The sequence below is a fragment of the Carassius carassius genome, chromosome 4 (genome assembly GCF_963082965.1).
Source record: "Carassius carassius chromosome 4, fCarCar2.1, whole genome shotgun sequence".
Taxonomy (NCBI): Eukaryota; Metazoa; Chordata; class Actinopteri; order Cypriniformes; family Cyprinidae; genus Carassius; species Carassius carassius.
Genome location: NC_081758.1, coordinates 41663714 through 41689236, shown reverse-complemented (window position 1 = coordinate 41689236; position 25523 = coordinate 41663714). Strand labels below are relative to the sequence as shown.

At 35.3% G+C, this 25523-nt stretch overlaps 3 protein-coding genes across 8 annotated transcripts in view; 2 read left to right on the top strand and 1 right to left on the bottom strand.

Moving 5' to 3' along the window:
* Window positions 1–5645, bottom strand: part of LOC132140065 (serrate RNA effector molecule homolog) — a 13226-nt gene extending 7581 nt beyond the window's left edge. For 2 of the 5 annotated variants that reach the window (XM_059548859.1, XM_059548860.1), the window contains exons 1-6: window positions 5068–5233; window positions 3165–3293; window positions 1868–2014; window positions 1589–1777; window positions 179–348; window positions 1–88 (exon numbers count right to left, since the gene is read on the bottom strand). The exon at window positions 1–88 is cut by the window's left edge and continues 91 nt beyond it. In XM_059548859.1, coding sequence (XP_059404842.1) covers window positions 1–88; window positions 179–348; window positions 1589–1777; window positions 1868–2014; window positions 3165–3293; window positions 5068–5186 — 842 coding nt within the window. In that variant the 5' untranslated portion in view covers window positions 5187–5233. Of the gene's footprint in view, window positions 89–178; window positions 349–1588; window positions 1778–1867; window positions 2015–3164; window positions 3310–5067; window positions 5234–5317; window positions 5402–5516 lie in introns of those variants that run through there. The other 3 variants (XM_059548856.1, XM_059548857.1, XM_059548858.1) reach the window with 3 other exon arrangements.
* A 1163-nt stretch (window positions 5646–6808) lies between these two features.
* On the top strand, window positions 6809–15769 carry LOC132140066 (peroxiredoxin-4-like). Of its 2 annotated transcripts, none has more exons than XM_059548861.1 (7): window positions 6809–7044; window positions 11727–11844; window positions 12713–12829; window positions 12906–13028; window positions 13244–13374; window positions 15501–15574; window positions 15605–15769. In XM_059548861.1, exons 1-7 carry the CDS (start codon window positions 6813–6815, stop codon window positions 15752–15754), a joined length of 945 nt encoding a protein of 314 aa, XP_059404844.1. In that variant the 5' UTR covers window positions 6809–6812; the 3' UTR covers window positions 15755–15769. The 2 variants fall into 2 exon arrangements, with proteins under 2 accessions (XP_059404844.1, XP_059404845.1); XM_059548862.1 differs by having other exon boundaries at window positions 15501–15535; window positions 15634–15747.
* A 2981-nt stretch (window positions 15770–18750) lies between these two features.
* Window positions 18751–23414, top strand: LOC132140064 (diamine acetyltransferase 1-like). The gene is made up of 6 exons (XM_059548855.1): window positions 18751–18989; window positions 19645–19696; window positions 19785–19868; window positions 21446–21547; window positions 21632–21672; window positions 22883–23414. The coding sequence occupies exons 1-6, from the start codon at window positions 18924–18926 to the stop codon at window positions 23051–23053; spliced, it is 516 nt and encodes a 171-aa protein (XP_059404838.1). The 5' UTR covers window positions 18751–18923; the 3' UTR covers window positions 23054–23414.
* Window positions 23415–25523: the final 2109 nt, after the last annotated feature.

The window sequence follows — 25523 nt, the reverse complement described above, 5'->3', positions numbered from 1 at the left end:
GACAGTCTCTCTCGCTCCTCCTCTTCCTCATTGGGCTCTTCCAGGATACGTAGGTCATTTTCCGTTCCTCCTTCCATCTTTATTACAGCTAACAGAGCAACAGTTCATCAATACCAGTGGACACCGTTTGGATAGACATGACATTTAAAACTAGCAAATGAAAAGCACTTCTCTATACCTGTATCTAAAATCTTGGTGATTTGTGGAGCATGCTCTATGTCCAAAGAGACTGATTCAAATGCGTTATTATCCATCAGATACATGTAGACGTTCAGCCGGTTCTGTAGAGCACTGTGGGCTTCTGCTTTACGCCTCCCAGCCTCATCCGGGTGGTACTTCATACGAAACCTGACAAGCAGACAGAGATGGAGGAAGAGGGACAAAGGTGTTTGAAGGGAGAAAAAAACAGCATGTTAGCAACTATTTCAACTTAGTCAACCTTACAAACTAATCACCAAGAGACCTGGTAATTATAACCTGCTTTCTACACATTTAAATGTGCTTTGATAAATCAACAACCCATTATATTTTGAGTGCACTTCTGTCAGTCTTACTACACATGCTATAAACCAAACTTGTGTTTAAGTGTGTGTTTGTGTATATACAGTAAGGTACACACACCACCAACGAAGAAGAAACAAAAAATAAGTAGTAAAGGCAACACTAAAAACTGATGCATCATCAAGAAACGAGAGTCAAAACATTTCCCGTTGTGTGCACTAAATTTACCTGATGTACTCCCCGCATTACAACGCATTTACACTGAGAGCGTCTTCTTAGAGGAGTGTGTGCATACACACTATTTCTGCGTTTTTGGGGAGGTTTGATTGATCCAAATATCAAAAATGGAAAAATGGAAGAAAGGCATCACACACTACAGAAAAAAAATCAAAATAAAGCTCTCCGTGAACACGGCGGTAGGTTTGGATTGTGAGTGTTCGGCTGTCTAGCTAAAAGCCCTGGTACTTGGATTCTAAAGGCAGCTGCATTGTGCGCAGTGCAAACCCTGACTAACTAACAGCGACTCCTGTGGCGCGTCCAAGAGCTTTTCTCATCTTCCAATATCTTGTGGTGATGAAGGGAAGAAGGGTTTTTGTTAATTTGTAAACCAGAGAACAATATGCAAAAACCTGAAATGAAATGAATGTTAAAAACACATGCAACAAGTCAATGATGAGACCAATTCAGTCGCTGTGGACAAACTGATGAGATAACAGACATTAATTAGAAATTAGAATTTTTTAATGCTATCAGAAGCATATAAAACACTCAAACTTTAAAGAAATAGTTCATGCAAAAAAGAAAGAAAATTCTAAATTTTGGATAACTACAACTTTAAAAGAGTACTTAACCCTCAAAACACAACTGACTGTCATACATTTACTAACTACCTATTAAAAGGATATTCACAGCTGTACTCTGTATTAAAAGAATACAAAAGCCTTTTCACATCATTAAACCATCTTAACTACAGACCAAATGTATAATAAATAGAACAGAGTCAAATGTTCAGAGGCTGATGCTCTGTGCTTCACTAACTTAATGCACAAACAGAAAACTAAAGCAAAAACAGTAACTGTTATCGTACCACTCTTCGTCTTTATGGGCCAGGAAGAAGTCCTGCATCTGCTGCCGCCTGAAATCGATCTTGTACTCATTGTAGCGTTTGACCGACTCAGTCTCATCCACAGAGTCATCCAGGGACAGCAGGAACTCCTTAAAGGTCTTCATCACAGGAAGGGGAGGACCCAGATCCATATCATGGATGTTTCCCAGCCTGAATGAAGAGCAGGAGAAGGAGGTGACCACACAGGTTCAGTGCAAGGGAACGGTGCACAGTAGAGCCACTCGTGTTGTTCCTGCTCACCTGGCCTGGATGGGGATCCCATGATGGGGCTGCATCAGGTGCATGTCCGGGTGACCCCACGGCTGAGGAGGGGCGTAACCGGGCCCTCCACCGCCACCATAACCCAGGTCATAGCCACCATGGTAAGGGTCACCTCCATGGTCATCCCTGAGAAGAGAGCAGAAGAGGTTTATATAGGCATTTTATCTCTTTGGCTTCATTTGAAAAGCTAGTGAGCTGCCTACATGGCATCACAGACGTATACTTCACTATTTCTGTGCGCTTTGTATTTTTATGCTTCGAGTATAGGGCCCTACAAACAACTTTTCTTCCTCAAATCCTGTTTTTCCATTTCTGCTTTTTTCCCGCAATTAAAAGTATGGATTTCATTTTAATGGTCAAATTAAATTTGACAACAAAAAAAAGACGTATTTAATAAAACATGTCAAAACAATTTAAAAAAATAAATAAAGACGTTAAGGCCTTTTTTTCTTCATGTTTTTAGTTTTCATTTTTTTTCTGGATTTTAAGATAAAAAAAAAAAAAAAAAAAAACATGTTTCTTTGAATTCACAAGACAAATTGATAAAAATATTAGGGCGTAAAAATCGTTGATGCGCATCTTCTCAGTTATCAACGGCTCTGTGTAGTAACAGCTGCTCTATGTGAAATCACGCACCTGAGGGAATTTACAGCTGATTAGAGAACCGGCTTTACTGACGAGATGCGCATTAACGATCATGATCGGAGCAGCCCTAAAAAATATTTACAATAATATGGCCCTGTGGCCCTTTTGTATTTATTCATAAATCCGGTCTCATCTTGCTTTAATTTTTCCAAAACATATACAAATAAATAAATAAATTTGGTAATCAATTGAAGGCCCAACATTAGCAATTTAACTGACCTTTTAAAATATAAATAAAATACATTTATGCATTTAACAACTCAATTTTGTTTGGTTTCCTGTTAAAATTAAAACATGGAAGAACATTTGATAGTCCTTAAAAAAGGTTTAGTTTTTATTATGACTTTGAAAAGTACATTCTACTGTGCAAAAAAAAAATATCTGTGATATAATCTTAAAGTCAAATCTTAGGTTTTATATTGGAGTGGAATGTCTTAAAACACAAAGGGCACTCAGAGAACCACTTTACAAACTCTGTTGAATTGTCTTGAATGCTTTGTGCGTCATTTCCAAATGTGTCCCAATTTAATTAGAGTACTGCCTGCCTATGTGGCAGACAGGAAGCCAGTCGGTTGGGTTTCAACAGAAGGTTAAAAGAGATCTCTTAACCTAAAAACGCAGTAATTCTTACCAGTCTCTCCTCATGCGCTTCTGCTGAGGGCTCATGTCATGACGTGGAGGGGAAAATCTCTCTCGTCTGCCCCTGTCGTAGTCACGATACTCCCCTCGGCTGCGTCGCTCGCGGCCCCGGTCCCATTCTCTAGCCGAGGGCCGCCAGTAAACGACAACCACAACAAATATACATAAAAATATGCAAGCATACAAGTCTCTTGAGCATAGTATAACAATCAGAAACAATAAAGAGGGTAATAATCAAACAGACTTGGGCAAAGTATTGATAAAAAATTAAACTGGCTGCAATTTATTCGGTAAACATGTTTCTATCATAGCTTATGCATGTTGTCTTAGGGGTGTGTTTACACGACGATATTTTTCTCAACTATAAATGTAAAACTTTGTGTGTTTTGGCCGTTCATTCACATGACAGTGGTGTTTTGGGGACATGAAAACTACAAAAACAGAAATGTGTAAAATGGTGCCAAATGCATAAATTTAGTCTTTAGAAGTTTTGTGTAGTGTTGGTTTACTACTGGCCAGGCACACATAACAGTATTTCTAGTCACTTCCACAACACGGTCATCTTCATGCAAAACTTTTCAAAAACGCTAAAAGCTAAAATTATTCAAGCATTTTTGTATAAATATACCCTGCTCAATTATTCGAGTGCATACGTCTTTTTATGCACATTTTTAGATTTTTTTTGCCATTTCACTTTAAGTGCCATCCTCTGTAGAAGACAATATATTTTAGCGAATTTCTGAGACCCTACATGCCAGGAGTTTTACAGGACATCCAGGGCTTTTCAGAGATATCTCATGTTTGGAGGTTTGATCAGAAACACTCCCTCTGCTTGGCCTTTAAATACATTTAGATTTATTCATTTAGCAGACGCTTTTATTCAAAGTGACGTACAAATGAGGACAATGGAAGCAATGATATATAAGTGCTAAACAAGTCTCAGTTAGTCTAATGCAGTACATGTATCAAGTTTTTTTTTTTTTTAAATAGTATAATAAAAAGAAAACCGATAGAATAGAAAAAGAACAGAGCAAGCTGGTGTTACAGGTCTTTCTTTAATAATTGCATAATAAATGAAAAGAAAATAGAACACAAAAAGATTAGAAAGGTAGTTAGATTTTTTTTTTTAAGAATAGAATTAGAATAGTGAGTGTTAAAGTTAGAGGGTCAAATAAAGATGGAAGAGATGTTTTAAGCCGATTCTTGAAGATGGCTAAGGACTCAGCTGCTCGGATTGAGTTAGGCAGGTCATTCCACCAGAAGGGAACATTTAATTTAAAAGTCCGTAAAAGTGATTGTGCTTCTTTGGGATGGCACAATCAAGCGACGTTCACTTGCAGCACGCAAGCTTCTAGAGAACACATAAGTCTGAAGTAACAAATTTAGGTAAATGGGGTAGAGAGCGAGGGGTAACAAACAAACATCAATGCCTTGAATTTTATGCGAGCAGCTATTGGAAGCCAGTGCAAATTGATAAACAGAGGTGTGATGTGAATTCTTTTCGGCTCATTAAAAGTTAATCTTGCTACAACATTGTGTGAATGAACGGCCAAAAAAAAAAAAAAAGAGTTTTAAATTCATATTTGAGAAAGGCATCGTCGTGTAAAAATTAAACTTATTTTTTTGTCATTAAAAATAAATCATAAATAAATATGACAGACAGGATGATCACATTTTGCACCCTCAAGGAAATATGATGTTTTGTTATTATAATTTAAACGTGGCTACATTTCAAACTGTTTGTCATTAATTGTTGCGTAAAGAAAAAGTGCACCTTGAATACTCTGAAAGCTTTGTGTGACAATCACTAAACAGCTGCCACGAAACCACACTTGTATGAAAATTATTTTCGTTCTATTATAAAATACTGAGATGAATGCCTCGCTCGTCCTCACCGGTCGCTCCAGTCGTCTCTGCGGCGCTCCTCTCTCTCTCGGGACCGCTCGTAGTCGCTCCTCTCGCGGCGGAACTTGTCTCTGCGTCTGCGGTCGTACTCGTCATCGCTGTCGGCCATCGTGTCTCCGTTTGAGCGGGAAGTTTCGCTGTAAACACGAGAGAAACCGGTTCATTAAAGGCAGATTGTAACGTTATCACAGGCGTCACTGACTGGAGGTCATTCAAATCACTCATCTCTTAAAAATCGACCTGTCGTTAACGGTCAAACATTCTAGATCTCCAACGGACGTGACACGCGACTCATATAAATAAAATAATCACAAATGACGAACGCGAGGCGCGCATGGTGTACGGAAAAGGCTCGATAAAGGTGGGCGCGTATAACGTTCAGTAGATATTAAAAATTGGTGTTAAAACATAAAAGAATAGGTTTATGACAGATACTAACCGGTTAATAGGTTTAAAAGGCTTTGATCCGGCGAACTCCCGCCGGCGCTCGAGCGTCCGAAACAACAGCAGCGGAAGTGACGATCATATACAGAACAACTGCGTCACCGTGTTTTTTAAGGATATGTTTTTTTTTTACATTTTATTTGTTATCTGCTTTAAAAAATAAATAATAATAATACTTAGCATTTCCAAACATTTTTATAATCTGAACATTTACCTAATATATTTACTTTATAATAACATTACCCCTGAAATATAAATTACATTACATTACATTTACATTTAATCATTTAGCAGACGCTTTTATCCAAAGCGACTTACAAATGAGAACAATAGAAGCAGTCAGGTCAACAAGAGAACAACAACAGTATATAAGTGCCATGACAAGTCTCAGTTAGTCTAGTATAGAACGCCTAGCCATGTTTTTTTTTAAATGAAAAGACAAGAAAAGGAAAAGTGCTAGTATTAGTTGGTTAAGTGCTGTCGAAAAGGATGAGTCTTTAGATGTTTCTCGAAAATGAGTAAAGACTCAGCTATACGAATTGAGATTGGGAGGTCATTCCACCAGCTGGACACAGTGAACTTCTTTTGAACTTCTTTGGGATGGCTCCACAAGGCGTCGTTCACTTGCAGAGCGCAAACTTCTGGAGGACACATAAGATTTAATCAGTGAGTTTAGGTATGTTGTTGCCGTGCCAGTAGTCGTCTTGTAGGCAAGCATCAGTACCTTGAATTTGATGCGAGCCGCTACTGGTAGCCAGTACTGTCTATGGTGTAACCTGATGAGGAGAGGAGTAACGTGAGCTTTTGTTTTAGATATTTTTTTTTTAATATTTTAATAATTAAGAATCACATTTACATGTTTGATGTTCTCGATTTTCGTTAATGATCACATGACATGCAGGTAAACAAAATGAAATAATTATTTTAGTATGAAGGGTTTTATTTATGATTTATTTATTTGACGTTATCAAAATAAAAATAAATTGCTTGTGCACTTTATGCAGGATAACAACAAATACTGTTACACTGTTGATGATTAATCAAAAAATATTAATAAAAAACTTTAATGAATTCTTCGTTGGTACGTGACTGACGATGGATTCTAATGGAGGAAAATAAATAAATAAATTATTTGTAATGGCGCGCTGGAGCGGAAAACTCAGATCTCTACATCATATCAATCGCCGTCAGACCCGCTCAATAGAGCGCAGCTGCAGCCCATCCGATCATCATAGAGATCGACGATGTGAGCGCGCGCCCTGAAGGAGGAATAATAATCGAACTGAGAGAGATGCGCTTCCTGCAAGACTCAGCAATGGATGTCAGTCGCTGCGTTAAGACTCCCAGAGAATGGCTCGGAGTGCTTTGCACGCTGCTTTTACTCACCGAGTCGGTTCTGTGTTACGCTGCAGACTGGAAGAAGGAGCAGGAGTGTCATAATTACGCCGGTGGACACGTTTATCCAGGAGAGGCTTTCCGCGTCCCCGTCTCTGATCATTCCCTTCACCTGAGCAAAGCCAAAAGTGCGTTTCTCTCTTTTATGCAACTACATACATGCTCAATGCATGGATTTTAATGAAAAACAAAGTCTTAAATAAATATCTTAATATTTTTTAAATATCGATGAAAATGTTAATTACAATATATATATATATATATATATATATCCAACAGCTGTCAACAAGATGATATAGCATAGTCTTAAATCAATCGTTCCAGAAGGATTGTCAGCATGACTGTTCATCTGATGCATTATTAGAGCTGAAACAACGAATCGATTTAATCGATAAAAATCGATTATTAAAATAGTTGTCAACTAATTTAGTCATCGATTCGTTGCTAAATAACTTTTATTTGCCGTAAGCGGCTCATTTCGTGCATATTTCAAATCTGCGGTGACCAAAGTGTGGCAGTAATGAGCCACCGGAGGTTTTACTCAGCCAGTACAGCAGGAGAAGTAGCGAATAGCCAATAGCTGGCCTCGTTTTATGTCACGTGCTTCCCGAACAGCGTCTCTGCAGCATTTAGCGGGATGTGGGAGACTGGGAGTACTTTACTTTGAGCCTTCAAAAAAGAAGAGTAACCTGTAAACTCTGCACTACTGAACTGTTTAAGGGGACGTTCACATATCGCGTCTTTTGCGCGCTCTAGTTCGTTGTTTCCAGCACCGCACCGCATCGAGTTAAAAACATTTCAACTTTTCAGAATGCTGCAAGCGCACCGCGGGTCATGTGACAAGAACTAACCAATCAGCTTCATCCTTTCCCGTAACAACGTTAAAAGCTCAGTCAAGATGAAAGGAACAGCTGATCATAGTTGTATATGGATTTCTATTTTGAAATAAATTTAGTAGCAGAGCTACTGCAAGCGATTTTTTGAGCTGCAAATCCATTTATCCTTTGCTGAAATTTCCGCGTCTTCAAGGAGAGAGCACGTCATGGTTGCTTAGCGCTTCTGCCCGAGCGCTTTGGAAAGAAGGAGAAAGCGGTGCGCCTAGCGTTTTCCACGCGTTTTTAGGCACGATATGTGAACGGCCCCTAAGATTTTTATTTGTGCAGATTCTCCAGTACAATGTTGTTTGCACATGTTTAGTCGTAAAAGCTGATAACATTGCTTTTTAACAGTTAACATTTAAAGCTTTACAAACATGTTCTGTGATCAGTTTGTCGTTTACCAGTTCAAAATTCAGTCGTGCAGCCTAATTATGACTGAATGAGAGAGGTAAATGTTTAAAGATATTTGAAATGCACTTTTTTTCTAAGTATTCACTGCTCTTTTTCACACAGCAGGTGTCCAATTTTTTTCCGGACAACCTTCTGATGGATTTTACTTTAAATTGTGAGTTCCATTCAGGTTTCATGCCACTGGCACTTTATTCGAAGGATTGTTTACAATTTCACAGCATAAGCTATAAAGCTGTTTCCCAGTAAATAAAAAAATACAATGCACTGCAATTTTATTCTGTTTTATCCTTATTCTTCGTGAAAATATGTTCTGAAAGATTCCTTAATAAGCTTCGTTCGGGATGTTAAACTACTTCAGGAGCTCTAAGGTCTGCCATGGTGAAAACATTATTTTAAATCTCCTTGTGAAATTTGCTAGAGTATGGGTCAGTGTTCTGATTGCAGAATAGTTCGACAAAGGATTACTAACACAATAAAACAACTCCAGGTATATTTTTGATTAGGATATGACAGTGCAAAATGGTTAAAATCTCTTAAAAATCTATGCTGAAGGATAAAGACCATTTATTAATAATTTAACTTACCCTCATGTTGTTTCAAACCCGTAGGACCTCCGTTCATCTTCTGAACACAGTTTAAGATATTTTAGATTTAGTCCGAGAGCTCTCAGTCAAAGTCAAAGTAGGGCTGGACGATTAATCGAAAAATAATCATAACCTCTAACCGACGTAATTTTCCCATGTCGGTTATCTCGGTTTTTTAATCCTGTTAAAACTTCCCCCTTAAAAGCATACTAGTGCGTGTGTAGCCACATGACTCTGCCTGTCAGTGGCATAAAAGCAAAACACGGAGGTGAAAGCCGGTTCAACACATACTGATGGCGCGTGAGCCTTGCGTCTTCACTAAACTTTGTCAGTTGTATTTGTTTTATGGTTTGGACATTCAAGCGATTAGATGATTCGGATGTGTATTCTTACATCGAGCTACCATGTTCGCGCAGCTGCACTGTGGCACGAACACTCATATAAACAGTAACGTTAGCTATGAAGACCGCGTGCACAGAGGAACGCAGAAACTAGTTGTCAGCGCTGTCCTGTGATTTATCACTAAAGTATCTTAGAATCTCAAAACGTATTATAGCATGTTTGTGTGCAGCGCACATGAAACACAAGCGCGTGCATAGAGAGCAGCAGTCGGCGGTCGCGTTGCGGGTTCCCGGTTTGTGTCCGTTCTCGGACTGTTCTGTGTATTTTCACTGTAGAAAAGGTTGTTCCGAGTCGAAGCTACGATACAGAAAACTACATCTGTATATCATCATAAACGCAGCCGTTTTTGTCTTACGTGAACAGATTCATAAACAGATGAGAAAGAAAACACATGTGCAGTATTTTTGATTAAAGAGACAACAGCCTAATAAACACGCTGCCTGTCATTAATGTTAATCAAAGAACAAAAGTAAATCATTCACTGATCTTGACTGAATATATTTAATAACTTTACTTGATTAATCTTTATTCTATTTATAAAACAAAAACTATGCAATGTTTTTAAACTTTTAATTAGTTTCTGTACCTGAATTTTTTTGTTGTTGTATGTATTTATTTATGATATTGCTAATTGATTTGTTTGTTCCTATCTTATTACTGACTGTTTACTTGTCTTTAACACTTTAATATTTGAAATTTATATTAATCTAGTTGTTTTTGCTATGGTATTTTTTTAATCACAGGCAAAATTCCTCTTGCAGTGTTTTGTAGGCTGCTGATTTTTGCTCATGTTATTCAGCTGCAACAGAATGCTTTGTAAAAATGTTTGACATCTAAATGTTTGAATTAATTTTTTTATATTGGATTTTTTTATCTTACTGGAATCGAAACTAGGAATCGATAAGCAGACAGAATCGGAATCTGAATCGATAAAATTCAAACGATACCCAACCCTAGTAAGAAATCTTATGAACATAGATAAAATAACTGCTGATAGTCAATCATATTTACAGTACAAACCTTGTCAGTGAACTATGAGGGCAAAAAAACAAAACCGAAACAAAATAATCGTTCATTAATCGTAATCGAGGTAAAATGTTCAATTAATCGAGGTTTTGATTTTAGGCCATAATCGTCCAGCCCTAAGTCAAAGTCACCTTTATTTATATAGCGCTTTAAACAAAATACATTGCGTCAAAGCAACTGAACAACATTCATTAGGAAAACAGTGTCAATAATGCAAAATGATATTAAAGTCAGTTCATCATTGGATTCAGTGATGTCATCTCTGTTCAGTTTAAATAGTGTCTGTGCATTTATTTGCAATCAAGTCTACGATATCGCTGTAGATGAACACACCCTCTGAGTTCAAACAAACCAATATCCCGGAGTAATTCATTTACTCAAACAGTACACTGACTGAACTGCTGTGAAGAGAGAACTGAAGATGAACACCGAGCCGAGCCAGATAAGAAGAACCGAGGAGCTGATGATACTGCGCATGTGTGATTCAGTGTGAAGCAGACTGACTCACAGGGCGTCTGAACCGAACTGATTCTTTTGGTGATTGATTCTGAACTGATTCTGTGCTAGTGTTATGAGCGCAGGTAAACCGAAGGCTTGAATCAAGGGCAATCATCACCAATGACGTCATTACGTCGAGCGCAAAAGAACCGGTGAACTGTTTTCTTCAACCGGTTAATTGAATCGAACTGTACGAAAGAAGTACTGGTGATCCGAAAACCGATGCAACCGGTTCTTGAATCGTGAACGAGTCAGTCTAATGTTCGTTATCTGGCTCGGCTCGGTGTTCATCTTCAGTTCTCTCTTCATAGCAGTTCAGTCAGTGTACTGTTTGAGTAAATGAATTACTCCGGGATATTGGTTTGTTTGAACTCAGAGAGAGTGTCAGCCACATTAAAAAAGTTAACAGCTTAAGTCATTTGTGGATTAATGCGTATTGGAGACGCGAACCGTTTAAAACGATTCAGTTCGATTTGGTGAACTGAATGATTCGTTCTCGAACCGGATATCCAGCTGATTTGTTTTGAACTCTCTCTCACAACAGACACGGAAGAGAAGACAATGCTGAATAAAGTCGTCGTTTTTGCTATTTTTGGACCAAAATGTATTTTCGATGCTTCAAAATATTCTAACTGACCCTCTGATGTCACATGGACTACTTTGATAATGTTTTTCTTACCTTTCTGGACATGGACAGTATACCGTACACACAGCTTCAATGAGGGACTGAGAGCTCTCGGAGTAAATCTAAAATATCTTAAACTGTGTTCTGAAGATAAACGGAGGTCTCACGGGTTTGGAACGACATGAGGGTAAGTTATTAATTACATAATTTTGCTATCTGGGTGAACTAACCCTTTAAGGACACGTCATGCTTGAAGACTTGAATCCAAAACATTTTTTTTTCAGCATGCTATCGAATCTCTAAAGATACAGCAGTTTACATTCATGCATATGCACTAACATGCATGCAATAATTATAGATGTTGTGATATGTTCCTTTCTTTTCAGTCTCAAAGCCAGCTCCACACTGGGAAGGAACAGCTGTGATCAACGGCGAGTTTAAGGAGCTGAAACTGTCAGATTATAAAGGAAAATACCTGGTTTTCTTCTTCTACCCTCTGGATTTGTGAGCTCTGACTACACAAACCTCATTCTATTCTATATATTATTCTTCAAGTTAGATGATTGAATGCATAAAGCACTTATCGGAAGTTCAGAATCATTAAGATTGTCAATGTTTTTAAAAGAGGTCTCTTGTGTAAATGCAGTAATGTTGTGAAATATTATAATTTCAAATAACAGTTTTCTATGTGAATATATTTAATAATATAATGAATTTCTGTGATGTGCAGCTGTATTTTCAGCATCATTACTCTAGTCTTCAGTGTCACATGATCTTCAGAAATCATAATGATATGCTGATTTGGTGCTCAGTTATTAATAATGGTTCTAATTATTATCAATGTTGAAAACAGTTGTGCTACTTCATCATATTTTTGTGGAAACCGTAATACATTGGTTTTCAGAATTCCTTGATTTAATAGAAAGTTAAAAAAAAATATTTGAAATGAAATCTTCTGTAACATCATAAAGGTCTTTAACTGAATGCGTCCTTGATGAAGAAAAAAATAATAAATTAGCTTTTTCTTGTTTGAATGGTAGTGTTTCACAGTTTCCACAAAAATATTCAGCAGCACAACTGTTTTCAACATTGATGATAATCAGAAATGTTGCTTGAGCAGTAAATCAGTATATTATTCTGATTTCTGAAGATCATGGGACACTGAAGACTAGAGGAATGATGCTGAAAATACAGCTGCGCATCACAGGAATAAATTACACTTATACAGATATTCATATAGACAGAACAGTCCTCTTAAATTGTAGTAATATTTCAAAACATGACTACATAAGTATTTTGATCAAATGAATGCAGCCTCGGTGAGCAGAAGAGACTTCGTTCTAATCGTTTGCCCGCTTGTGTTGATTCGCAGCACGTTTGTGTGTCCTACCGAGATCATCGCCTTCAGTGATCGCGTGCGCGAGTTTCAGGCCATCGATGCAGAAGTGGTCGCCTGCTCGGTGGACTCTCAGTTTACTCACCTGGCCTGGTGAGAAGAACACACTCCTTCATCTCTTAGCTAAGTGAGGGCTAAGAATGCACTCACCGCTGGTTTCTTTCATCAGGATCAACACGCCCAGGAAACAAGGAGGTCTCGGACAAATGAAGATCCCTCTTCTTTCTGACCTCACTCATCAGATATCCAAGGACTATGGCGTCTTTCTTGAGGATCAAGGGCACACGCTCCGGTACTGAAACCAGGACTTTTTTCATTTTTTAACCTTAATATTGTACAGTAAATGGATTTTAACAAATGTATCTTTGAAAATCTATTTAAGGTAATCGGAAACAAATGGAAAGTGAAAAACCAGAACCCTGATTTTAAAGCGTATGTTCCAGTATTACACGAATGTCTTGCCTGCTGAGTTCTGTGGTGATGGGTTTATCCTCTGCTGTCTTTTAGAGGTCTCTTCATCATCGATGGTAAAGGTGTCCTCAGACAGATCACTATGAACGATCTGCCGGTGGGACGCTCTGTGGACGAGACCCTCCGACTGGTGCAGGCCTTCCAGTACACCGATAAACACGGAGAAGGTACGCCATTTATTGTGTCGATGACACACTTTTGAAAAATATATTATAACAGTGTTTACATGGGCTGCCAATGTTAACATAGAGATTTATGAGATTTAAATGTTTTTAATCCTTAACACGTTTGGATGCAAATGCAGAGTTTGAGATTTGAGAAAGAAAAAAAAATCATGGTCATGCAAAACGCTAGACAGTGGTTTATCCAATCAAAGAGAAGGGTCTGGCTGCAGACTTGCACTTGGAGTCTCAGACACTTGTGCTTCCGCTAGCGACGTCCCTTGCAGTCTTTATTTTTTTTATTTTGTTCTATTTATAACTTTTTGTTTGAATCTCTCAACATTTTACAACAGTAGCCAGGTGGTGAAGACAAGAAAAAAGAAACTAAATTACAATGTCCCTTGCAATCGCTACTTGCACTCTCCGCTACCTGTGACGTCACTTGCAATCAACACAAATCGTGCGTGTTGCCAATGGAGACAAGACGCTGCGCTGGTGATTAAATGATTAAAACTAAATTAGTTGGCCTACTAGTATAATGTACAGGGTCCTGCAAGAAAAAGACAAGACTGGCAAATCCGTGGCCACAGAACAGCAGAATATGAGCGCAATGCACAAAGTCTTTCGTTAAGCGTTTTCCTCCTGTAGAAAAAAACAAACACTTAATATGGCATAATGTATTAGGATACGTTAAGTTCAATTAAAAGACCAAATTCGATATATAGTTATTATTCAATGTACTACAAGGCTAGCAGATGGCTATGAACACAATGCGAACGCTTAATGTGGCCTAATAACAGACTAAGATGATAAAGACAATTCAGTAGGCCTAGCCTATATGTCTTGTTGACTCAACGTATATACAGACCAGCAAATATGAACGTGCATTATGAAATGCATTAAGTGATTTTAAAAGGATCAGCTCCGTACAGTCAAGCAGATGAGTACAGAACGCAGTGCGTTAAATTGTAGCCTACATTAAACGTTTTCCTCCTATAGAAAATCATTATAAATAAAACACATAATGTAGCTTAATGGACAAAGACAGTGATGTAGACAGTTTATTCTATATGGAAAAATGCTTAACGCAAAACTTAATGCGAAACTCTTGTCTCCATTGGCAACACGCACGATTTGTGTTGATTGCAAGTGTCACAGGTAGCGGAGAGTGCACGTAGAGATTGCAAGTGACATTGTAATTTAGTTTATTTTTTCTTGTCTTCGCCACCTGGCTACTGTTATAAAATGTTGGGAAATTCAAACAAAAAGTAAAAAAAAAAATCAAAATAAAAAATAAAGACTGCAAGTGACGTCGCTAGCAGAAGCGCAAGTGTCTGAGAGTCTGAATCAGTTCACGTTCAGAACAGAGTTGTTATTGTTTAAAAGAACTATTAAAAATTGATTTTGAAATTGAAATACAAATAGAATACATACAAACAATAGAAATATTAAATGAAAAGATTTTGCTTTGGCAACTACATTTGAGATAAAACTGAAATAAATATTATTTATTTTTAAAAATGTAAAAATTATCAAAAAAAGGGACAAAGCACATTGCAAAATTACTAACATTTAAATTCAAATATAAAAATAAAAGCCAATTCAAAATTATCTTCGAAATGATTAAATAACGTCTGGATTATCTATGCATTTATTTCCATATAACCGCATATCGTAGCCTTTCCAAAATGTGAAATGTAGCTAAGAAATGGGCAACAAATGGAGAGATTTGATTGAGAATGAATGAAAGCAAATGCTTGCATTCAACTAACAAGAAAAATCTATCTTTTTTTATTAGTTAAAAATATCTAGACTAGAAAAAAAGTGTTTTTTGTTTTTTTTTAGAATGTACATAAACATAAATAAAGGGGAAAAAACAAGCATATTCTTGAAATGTGTAATAGGAGTTTGTGTGTTTTATATATATATATATATATATATATATATATATATATATATCAGTCAGTCAGTCTCTAATTTTACAATACATTATCCACCAGAATGTTGTAATATCTTGTAATATCTTATGTAAATATCTTATATCACGCATACTTAAGTACATGAGAGTGCATGAGATAAACGTAACGGTTTGGTTTTGGTGTTGCTGACTCTCTCTGTCTCTTTGATGTCAGTGTGTCCTGCTGGATGGAAGCCTGGCAGTGATACGGTAAGAGTTCTGTGTGTGTGTGTGTGTGTGTGTGTGTGTGTGTATGTGTGTGTGTGTGTGGGGTCTCAGGTTACAGTATCTCTCTTCTTTCCTCACAGATTATCCCAGACCCCGCTGGAAAACTCAAGTACTTTGATAAACTCAACTGAGCTGAATGTTTTCACTACACGTGTTTGTTCTGAAGCACAGAATAAAAGGAGAGTTTTGATAAACATGTAGTCCTGTTTCTTCCCTGCAATGTGTGTCTGATTGTTCGGGTCATAGAAATTAAGGAAATGTTAAAAGCAGTGGAAATATCTACTGAGAATGTCTAGAAAAATGCACTGGAAAAAACGACTTTCCTTCTCAGCATTTTTGACTTGTTTTCCAGTACAAATAATATTCTTAAATCTAAATATTTTAAATCAAGATACATTTACAAGCAAAATGACATTTTTCCAAAAAAAAAAAAAGGTTTTTTTTTTGCTTTTTACAAGAAAAAAGGGCCAATAATTTTAAAAATCTTTTTCTTTTTCTTTCATTTATTTTATTTATTTATTTTTTTATAAACAAAGACCTTATTTTGCTTCTCATCTTATCTTCATTTAAGAATATTAAATTATTTGTACTGGAAAACCAGACAAAATTGCCAAGTGATAAATAATTTTTGCAGTGTGCATTAAAACTTTAGACAATATTGTGTTATTGAAGATATTTGTAATAGAGTTATTATAGAAAACTAAAACCATGAAGAAAAAAAATTTTGTTCATTTAAATGTTTTTTTTTCTTTATTAGATTTTTATTCTAGCTAGTTGCTGAGTATACTTCATATTTTCATTTATGTAATCTATGTACTAAAATATAAAAAAATATAGAAATATTAAATAATGACAAAATTAATACAATTTTTAAAATGATGTGTCTGACACAAGAGGGCAATGTAGAACCAGCTTTCATAGCACAATCCCAACAAAACGGGTGTTTTTCTGAAATTAAATGTGTAGAAAATCAGAAATGACTGTGAACAGGAAACATGGGACTGTTTTTAAGGAAAGGACTGCGTTACTGCAAACATAACCGTGTCAAGCTTTTAAAGTTTCCTGACCTTGTCCCAGACAGATGTTAAGGTCAAAGTGAAGTGACATTCAGCCAAGTATGGTGACCCATACTCAGAATTTGTGCTCTGCATTTAACCCATCCGAAATGCACACACAGAGAGCAGTGAACACACACACACACTGTGAGCACACACCCGGAGCAGTGGGCAGCCATTTATGCTGCGGCGCCCGGGGAGCAGTTGGGGGTTCGATGTCTTGCTCAAGGGCACCTAAGTCATGGTATTGAAGTGCAAACGTATGAACTGCTAGACATTAAAGTTATGCATGTGGGACTATTATACATGCAACTATAACAACAACTATTTGATTCTTTAAGAATTGAATATTATAAACTGAAAAAAAAAATAATTTTAAAGCCGTAAAAGATTTTTATTTATTTTTTTGCCTCAGAATTTGAATCAGTTGGTAATTTTTTTGCACTGATGACAATGAATATAGAAATAGAAGAAAGTGGCCAGTTTCTTTAGTTTTGCGTATTACTGTAATACTCTGTGTGTGCAGCAAAGGCCAGTCACATGTTTGGGTCAAAGGTGAGGTGAGAAAACTCTGGAAATGCTGTCAGTGTCATGTTTCAAGAAAAGTCTGTATTTGAAGTCACTCAGTCTAGGATAATCTGTTGCAATATTATCTATATTTTTACATTTATATATCATCCAGTTGCACGTGCAAATGGGTTTCCATCATCTGCACCTTAGTTATTTTTTTTTATTTTTTTTTTACATATTTTTTGTTTAAAAGCTATATTTGCAGAAACACTTGATCAACTTGAACTGTCATACCAAAGAAGGTGAAATTACTAATAAAGATGAGAAAATCTGAAATATCCAGGCTGTGCTTCATTTGGACTTTTGTCCTACATTTTTGTCGTAACTGTAATTTCCATCAAACCAACTGTAAGTCGAGTTTTGTTGATGATACACAAAAGCACCTCACCACAGACTAACTCGTGGCAAAACAGTGAACTTCCTCAAGCATGCTGGCCCTGATTTATATAAAGTCACATACAAACTTGACAGAATACCGTTTTTATGGTTTTTTTTTAAATGTTTTTTGCAGGTTTCCTTCGATCCTCTGGGATGCATTCATAATCAAGACTCATTTTTGGTTGTCAAATTGTGATGCTTTACCCTTTTTTCTTTTGTGGACCTTGGAATTTATAAAAAATTTTTCCAAATGATGACTTTCTTTTTAGTGCTTTTATAACTATTTGATTATTAATTTTCATTAGTTTTCATAATATGCAATTTATTTATTATATACTTTTTATTAATACTATCATTTATATTATTTACATTGTGTATATTATTAATTTTATTGCTATATTTTTATAATATTTTATTTTCAGATTTTTGTGGTCAAATTACTTGTTTAAAATTACAAATATGCACTGACTTTCTAGTTTTGACTTTCTTTTTATTACTTTTATAACTTATATTTACATTATTATCATTGAATACTATTTATTTCAATTTTATTTTATTCATTCATTTGATATTTTATTTGTATATTATTTATAGTATAGTGTAGTTTTATTATCTTTTGGTGATTTTTTTTGTTTGTTTGATCAGATTATTCGCTTGTTGATTAGCAAAAGTGTCTAGTAGAATCAGGTGACAGTCTTCTTGTTTATTTCTGAATATCTGTTTCCATTTTATGTGAATTTAGAGTAAATATTGTGTTAAGTAAGTGTTTATTTTAGTGTATTTCTCGGTAATTAAAGTGTATTTTTATATGTATCGCAGCATTATATCAGCTCTCCATACAATTTTTTAAATATAGGCCTATATGCATTACAGAAGTAATATAATTGTCAAATTTGAAATCTCCTTCTGTGCAATTGTAATTGCATTGGCCACAATCTGTTAGATTGCATCAGCAAATTCAAAGGTCTGCTTTTTTTGGTAAATCAGGATACTTATGTACAAAACATGATCTGTGGTTTGAAAATGAAGAACATGAACGAGTGAGGATCTTTCTAGAATGATAAACATTAACCCATGTTGCTCTGAGTGCACAAACAGACCACTTTTTTTCAGGAAGCACCCGATGCACAGCAGGTTTTTCTGGGAGTGGCCTGAAGGTTTCCACCCCTCCTGAGCATCAATAAAAGGAGGAAGCATCGCAGCTCTGAGCTCAGCGGACGCTTCATCACACCAGCCACTGGATGCCTTTCCAAGCAGAAGGCTTGCAGCTGAGGGTAAACCTCTGAGAAGCGGATGAAGAAACAGATCTTACTACGTTTCACATACAGAGGACTAGTCAGCAAAGGAAAAAAGAGCAAAAGAAGAAAATGGCCAATTTTATATTACGGAAAGCCGAACCCAAGGATGTGTCTGACATACTGCGACTCATAAAGGTATGAAATACAGTTTTAAACCGGAATTTAATGTTACATGCAGTTGCTCTGCATTTTTCTTTATATTATTATTTTTATTATAATTTATTCAATTGTTTTATATTCATTGTTTTTTTAGCATTTGTTTCATTTATACTATTATTTATTTATTTATAATATGTATATTAGGACTATTATTGCTATTATTATTTAGAATATTTAATAAAGGTATGTAATTCAATTGTAAACCAAATTGATGCTATTTAAGGCCGTTTAAAATCTGTGTAGCTACGCTGCAAAAATAATTTTCCAAAGTTAGAAATAAAGACTATTGAAGTATGCTTTTCAAGAAAATAGTAGTTCAGTTTTTTCTAAATTTCATGTTTAATGTGTTGCGTAGATTCTTTGTAGTTTCCTTTATATTATATTATTTTTTAATGTTGTTGTATTTTTATATTTATATTCAAATGTTTGTATTTATTTGTTGAAATTGTGAAATTTACTAGCAATTTATGATTGAAATTATTTCTACACCAATGTTATTTATTTATTTGTTTTTTCCGTTCTTTTTTCTTTTGACCTTAAATGTTGTGATGATGAAATCTGGAGCGTTACAGTATAGTTAGTAATCCTAACTTTATGATTTTCAAACCTGAATATGCATGTTTCGTGTTAGGAACTGGCAAAATTTGAGGAAATGGAAGATCAAGTTATTCTCACTGAGAAAGGTAAGTACATTTGGAGGTAAATGCAATGATATTTTCAGAGTTTGTAGCTTGTGTTTTGACTCTTCTGGCTGCTCTTTGGCTCGTGTAGATCTGCTGGAGGATGGGTTTGGAGATCATCCGTTCTATCACTGTATCGTGGCAGAAGTGCCCAAACAGGAGCAGAGCGTTGATGGTAAGTTTGTGTTTCAATGCACAATATTTCATGCTGTTATGCTTTTTTCCATATCTCCCACTGACACTTGGGTTACAAAGCGTGCTTCTGTGCATAATGACGAAAAACTGTGTTTGTTAACACTTTGCATTGCAGCGCACATTTTACGCATACAAGAAACATGACGTGCATTTAGTTCATTAGTGTCCGTTCACCCAAAAAGTTTATTTTAGGAAAAATATATAAGTATACACACTGCCAAAAATGATTTTCTTCTTCAGTATTTATCCTGTTTCTTCTTAAATCAAGATACAGATATACTTAAGATAATAGATATTAAGTCTTGTTTTCTGAAAAATGCCTTAAAAACGCGAGGCAAGGCAAGTTTATTTATATAGCACATTTCATACGCAATGCTAATTTAAAGTGCTTTACATAAAAAAAGTAAAATAATCATGAAGAACAAAAATAAAAAAAGCCATTTTAAAATGTTGTAAATGATTTGTCTAAAGACAAATGTCTTTAGTAAGTTTCTAACCCTACTTTAAAAATATTAAAATTCTTAGTATTTTTGTCTTGTTTTCCAGTACATATATAAAAAAAAAATGTAAATCGAGATGTTTACCTGAGAAACAAAATGACATAAGAAATTAAGAAGAATGCATCAGTAACATTTAATAAAAATATATTTTATATATGAAAATGTATATACGTTTTATTATATATAAATGCAGTATACATAAAATATATAAATATAATTATATATATATATATATACATATGAATACAATAAAATATATAAACATTTTTTTATTTAATATTTTACTTCACAAGTAAATGCACAGAAAAAAATATTATGTAAGAAAATATTATGAATGCACGATATATCGGCCACCATATCGGTATTGGCCAATAAATACTCATTTTTTCTATTATTGATATCAGTCCGATAAGAAAATTTGGCCGATATCTTAAAGCTGATAAATAATGGATTATATCCTTCAGAAACTCTTGACCTGAGACATCTTGATTACATTATTTATGCATTATTTTATTTATTTGTAAGACTTTTTATTATGAAATTTGATATTGGGAGAGTAAAACTATATTTAAAATGTACACTTTTCAAACCAGGCTTTTCAAAACAGTGTTTGGGATGTGGCTTTTAATGATGAGACCTTTTTTGTAATCAGGCTCTCAAAAAGTATATAAAAACTTGGATAAAGATTTATCGGCATATCGGTTATCGGCTTTCAAATAATAAAAAAAAAAGATCAGTTATATGTATCGGACAATATGTTCTTATCAGTGCATCCCTAGAAAATATTTTTGCATTGTGGTATAAACATTCAAATCAACAGAATAAATATGAAAAGAAAGAGTGAAATGATGGATCCAGCCAAACTGTGACACCTGGAATGACGTGACTGTGGTGTATGCAAGGGTTGTGGTGCCGTGAATCCCATACGAAATTAATTTAAAACAAATTTAAGCAAATTGCAGACCAACAGCATTTGTCTTCATGCGAACTCTGATTTATCTTTGATTTAGAAATGCTTTTCTCTTGCTGGAAACAATAATTTAAACTGTGTTTCCAGGTCATGTGATCATTGGCTTTGCCATGTATTATTTCACCTATGACCCCTGGATTGGGAAACTGCTCTACTTGGAGGACTTCTATGTCATGAAAGAGTTTCGGGGTATGAATGTGACCTCATTCATTTAAGATGTCAGATATCATGAGACACCGTCATGTAACGCACTTTTCTTTCTATTAAAATTAGGTTTTGGAATTGGGTCTGAAATCCTGAAGAAACTGAGTCAGGTAATTTTAAACTTCCTTTATATAACACCAAAAGGATCAATAACATCTATTTCTATGGCCAGTGAGGAAAAGTGCGCTTAATTGTATTGAATGTGCAGTTGTAGTATACAATCATATAAGTGTATTTTTAAAAACTAAAAATAATGTAATATGTAAAAAAAAAAAAAAAAAATTATATTATATTATATTAATGGAATTTAATCCTACATAAATGTACTTAGAAATACTCTTTCATGACTTTGTTTCTTAACACACTTAAGTACACTTTTAAGAAGTGAACTTTGTAATGATATTTACTTAAAAGTGCATTATAAATTTCATTATATATTTTAAATTTACAAAATATTAACATCATCGTTACTACATGAAATTACAAATATCCTCAAAAACATCACATTAAAGAATATTTTAGTGAACCATAAACATAAAGATGTACTGCTTACTGCTTAGAGTAAAAAAAGTATGCATTTGATTTAATATAAACTTATTTTATTTATGTATATTGAATTGCAAATAACAAGCAGTTAAGTGTCTGAAAACATCACATTCAGTTTGCACTTAAGTATGAACGTTTTAAAGTATATACTCTGTAAAAAAAAATATTAAAATAATAATCTTTCCATTGATGTATGGTTTGTTAGGATCGGACAATATTTTGCCGCGATACAACTATTAGAAAATCTAGAATCTGACGATGCAAAACAAATCTGAATACTGAGAAAATCACTTTTAAAGTTGTCCAAATGAAGTTCTTAGCAATGCATACTAATCCAAAATTAAGTGTAAATATATTTACAGTAGGAAATTTACAAAATATCTTCATGGAACATGATCTTTACTTAATATCCTAATGATTTTTAGCATAAAAGAAAAATCGATAATTTTGACCCCAAACAATTTTTTTTTTTTTTTTTTTTTGTTATTAACCCCAGCGACTTGAGGCTGCTTTTGTGGTTCAGGGTCGCATTTGTGAAATTTACAAACAATATCTGACTGAAAATTGTTTCCACACCAGCTCTTTTTTTGGTTTATTATTAGTATGCTGAAGTCTACTTCTTTTTCACAAGGGTACCAAAGCTCAAAGTATACAATACTAGTTAATAATTAGTCCCAGGTTAATAATCTAACATTACAGCACCTCTAATGTTCTTCCCAGCTGTATATCTTGTACTCAGTCAGTTTTCTCCAATCATTTGCTGGTTTTCTCCAGACGGCGGTCAGGACTCGGTGCAGCAGCATGCACTTCATCGTGGCTGAGTGGAACAAGTCCTCCATTGAGTTTTACAAACGGCGTGGAGCGTCTGATCTCTCGCTGGAGGAAGGATGGAGGCTCTTCAAGATCGACAAGCAGAACCTGCTCAAGATGACCGATGAGGAGTAAACCGGGTGTCAGGAGATTGTTGCAGTGTGATTGAAACTCTGGTGCTGGTGTTCACTAAAGTGGACAGATCTTCAAAACTCATTTTGAAGCATTCAGGGTGTAATGTTACATCCCAAACCTTTAATTCTTACCCATAATACCCATAAATCATTGTGTGTTTTTTTTATTGCAATGTCTGACAAGAGTTTATCACTTCTACCTTTAGATGTGTAATTCTCTCGACATCATTTCGAAAAATATTTTTCTTGTTTTGAAGTAAAAGGTACATAAAATATTTATTTTCTTTTGTGATTTAATCATTCATGAATCAGGTTGTAATGTAATGAATCATATGTACTGATGTTTATATAGATGTGGCATATTCACTTCTTCTGTATACTTCAATCTTAAATCATACTGAAATTTGTTTTTTAATAAAACGTTTAAAATAGAACATATTTTTTACACTTTATTCCCTCATCTTCCTCATTTTATACTTGGCAACAAAATGAATCTACTAAGGTGAGACAAGCGTTGGTGGGTAAAGCAAAAATGACTTTTAGATAGACATACGATTTGTGTTTTCTTTTTTTTATTATTGCTGAAGAGCACTGAACTTCTAATGCATTCCTATTCTTCATTCTTCAGGTTTGTTTCTTTCAGCTTGAGGCTTATTCATTTCCCTTTTGATGTGAAAGCCCAGCCCAGATGTGAACAAAATAACTCAAAACTATATGATGCTATTACTTTCCATAAAAACACAATTAGTTCCTTTTTTTCTAGAGAGTAATGAAATATTCTAACACAATTGTTTTAAAAGTAACTTTCCCCAGCACTGAGCTAGACACTGTAGACTAAACTTCAGTCACTTCAGTCAGTCTCTATTTGCATTTCTAGAGATTTCAGTCACAATAAATATAATTTAAAGGCTATTTTCTAAAAATTCGTTTTTTTCCCCTCTCCAGTTCAGCATCCCTTAAACCAAACTTAGCAGGTTTTTTCTTAAGGTTTTTACTGAGAGGTTTGTTCATCATATAATATTTTTTACCCTAAAAATGGTGAAATGTGTTTGTTTTCTGGCTGTTTTCTGACTATTTTCTGATATATAAAAGAGATCCCTTCTGTAAAACCTTTAACTTTAGTATGTTGACCAAATAAAACGAGAAGATTTTTGTTCAGGAAATGTATGTAAAGTAGGGCTGTGATTAATCGACGTATGGTGATGGCTTGTGTAGGTGATGGCGATGCACACAGATTAAAGCAGAGCTACATTCCTGGTACCTATAACCCAGAGTTTGCGCAATCTAAACTGAAACTTACCGGGCTAGCCAGCTAAACCGGCTTTATGCTAGGCCCCAGAATTCAGCATTGAACAAAACTGCGTATTGAGTGATAAGTGGATTTGAATGTAAACATCTCTTATTAAGCATTTCATTCAAGAAATCAAAAGATATGTCTGTGATTGGCTACAATGCTCAACACTGCAGAAACACTGGCCCTGCATGCCAATGTTCATACTTTCCATCCTAAACAGTATGTGAGATTAGAATAAGTGTGTCTCAAAGCAGAGTATGCCAGAAGTCCCCGTATGGTTTGTTATTTCAGGTCAATTTTTAAAGTGTGGATCCGTGCACACTAATGGCTAATAATGCCCCAATCCAATGTGCTTCAGCAAAGGATTCGGTTCAGAACTGCAAACACAAATAAAAACCGTTAAATAACTGCAAACATGCTGGATGTGCATGACCAACATTTGAGTAGAGAGGTTTAGATAAACTGGTTTCCACTACTAATAATCAGAATTTAACCTGGTGAACTTTTTTTTTTATTTAAGGTTATCCATGTTATATTTCATGTGTATGTAATGTAACATTTTATAAACATCTGTTTGGTCATTAAATTTTAAATGCATCATTATGCTGAAAATATGAGCAAAGTTCTCAGAATGAAGACCCGCAAATCACAGATCAACATGCTACTTCTTTTCTCTCCGATATGGTAGGAAGTTAAATTCAATGAAATATGGAGAATGCTAACTGTGTGACGAGGCCAGTTTACAGTGACAGGGTGCATGTAACATATGGAGAGACGCAACTGTATGATGTGAAAGTTTGCCTACTCTTCTACTACACACTCAAAGTGTGTACTTTTTCTTTACCTAAAGAGTACATAGTTTAAGGGCATAGTATAAGTGGTCACATTGGGACGCAGCATATGACCAGTGGATGAAAAGCCCTGACTTGCAGATTGATGGGATTGGTTAAACGATTGTAATGAATCATATCAACTTGTAGACAATGGGCATCCTATGATGACCCCTTTAAAGTTGTCCTGCATGCATTGCTCAGTCCAGGTGTATTACAGTCAGTTGTTTGTTAATGTGTGAAGTGGGAGTGCAGTGCTCTCTGAAGGATTCCTGAGACATTACCAGGTTCAGAACCAAACTGAATGAGAATTGCATGCTTATTCGTAAAGGCCGGTCCATTATCGC

What these genes read in the sequence shown, in the direction of transcription:
- LOC132140066 (XM_059548861.1), top strand. Translation starts at nt 6,813, where the DNA reads ATGCGCTTCCTGCAAGACTCAGCAATGGATGTCAGTCGCTGCGTTAAG. An exon ending in CAGTTTACTCACCTGGCCTG is followed by an intron (nt 12,830 to 12,905) that starts GTGAGAAGAACA and finishes TTCTTTCATCAG; the next exon opens with GATCAACACGCCCAGGAAAC. An exon ending in GTGTGTGTGTGTGTGTGTGT is followed by an intron (nt 15,575 to 15,604) that starts GTGTATGTGTGT and finishes GTGGGGTCTCAG; the next exon opens with GTTACAGTATCTCTCTTCTT.
- LOC132140064 (XM_059548855.1), top strand. Translation starts at nt 18,924, where the DNA reads ATGGCCAATTTTATATTACGGAAAGCCGAACCCAAGGATGTGTCTGAC. An exon ending in ACATACTGCGACTCATAAAG is followed by an intron (nt 18,990 to 19,644) that starts GTATGAAATACA and finishes GTTTCGTGTTAG; the next exon opens with GAACTGGCAAAATTTGAGGA. An exon ending in AGTTATTCTCACTGAGAAAG is followed by an intron (nt 19,697 to 19,784) that starts GTAAGTACATTT and finishes TGGCTCGTGTAG; the next exon opens with ATCTGCTGGAGGATGGGTTT.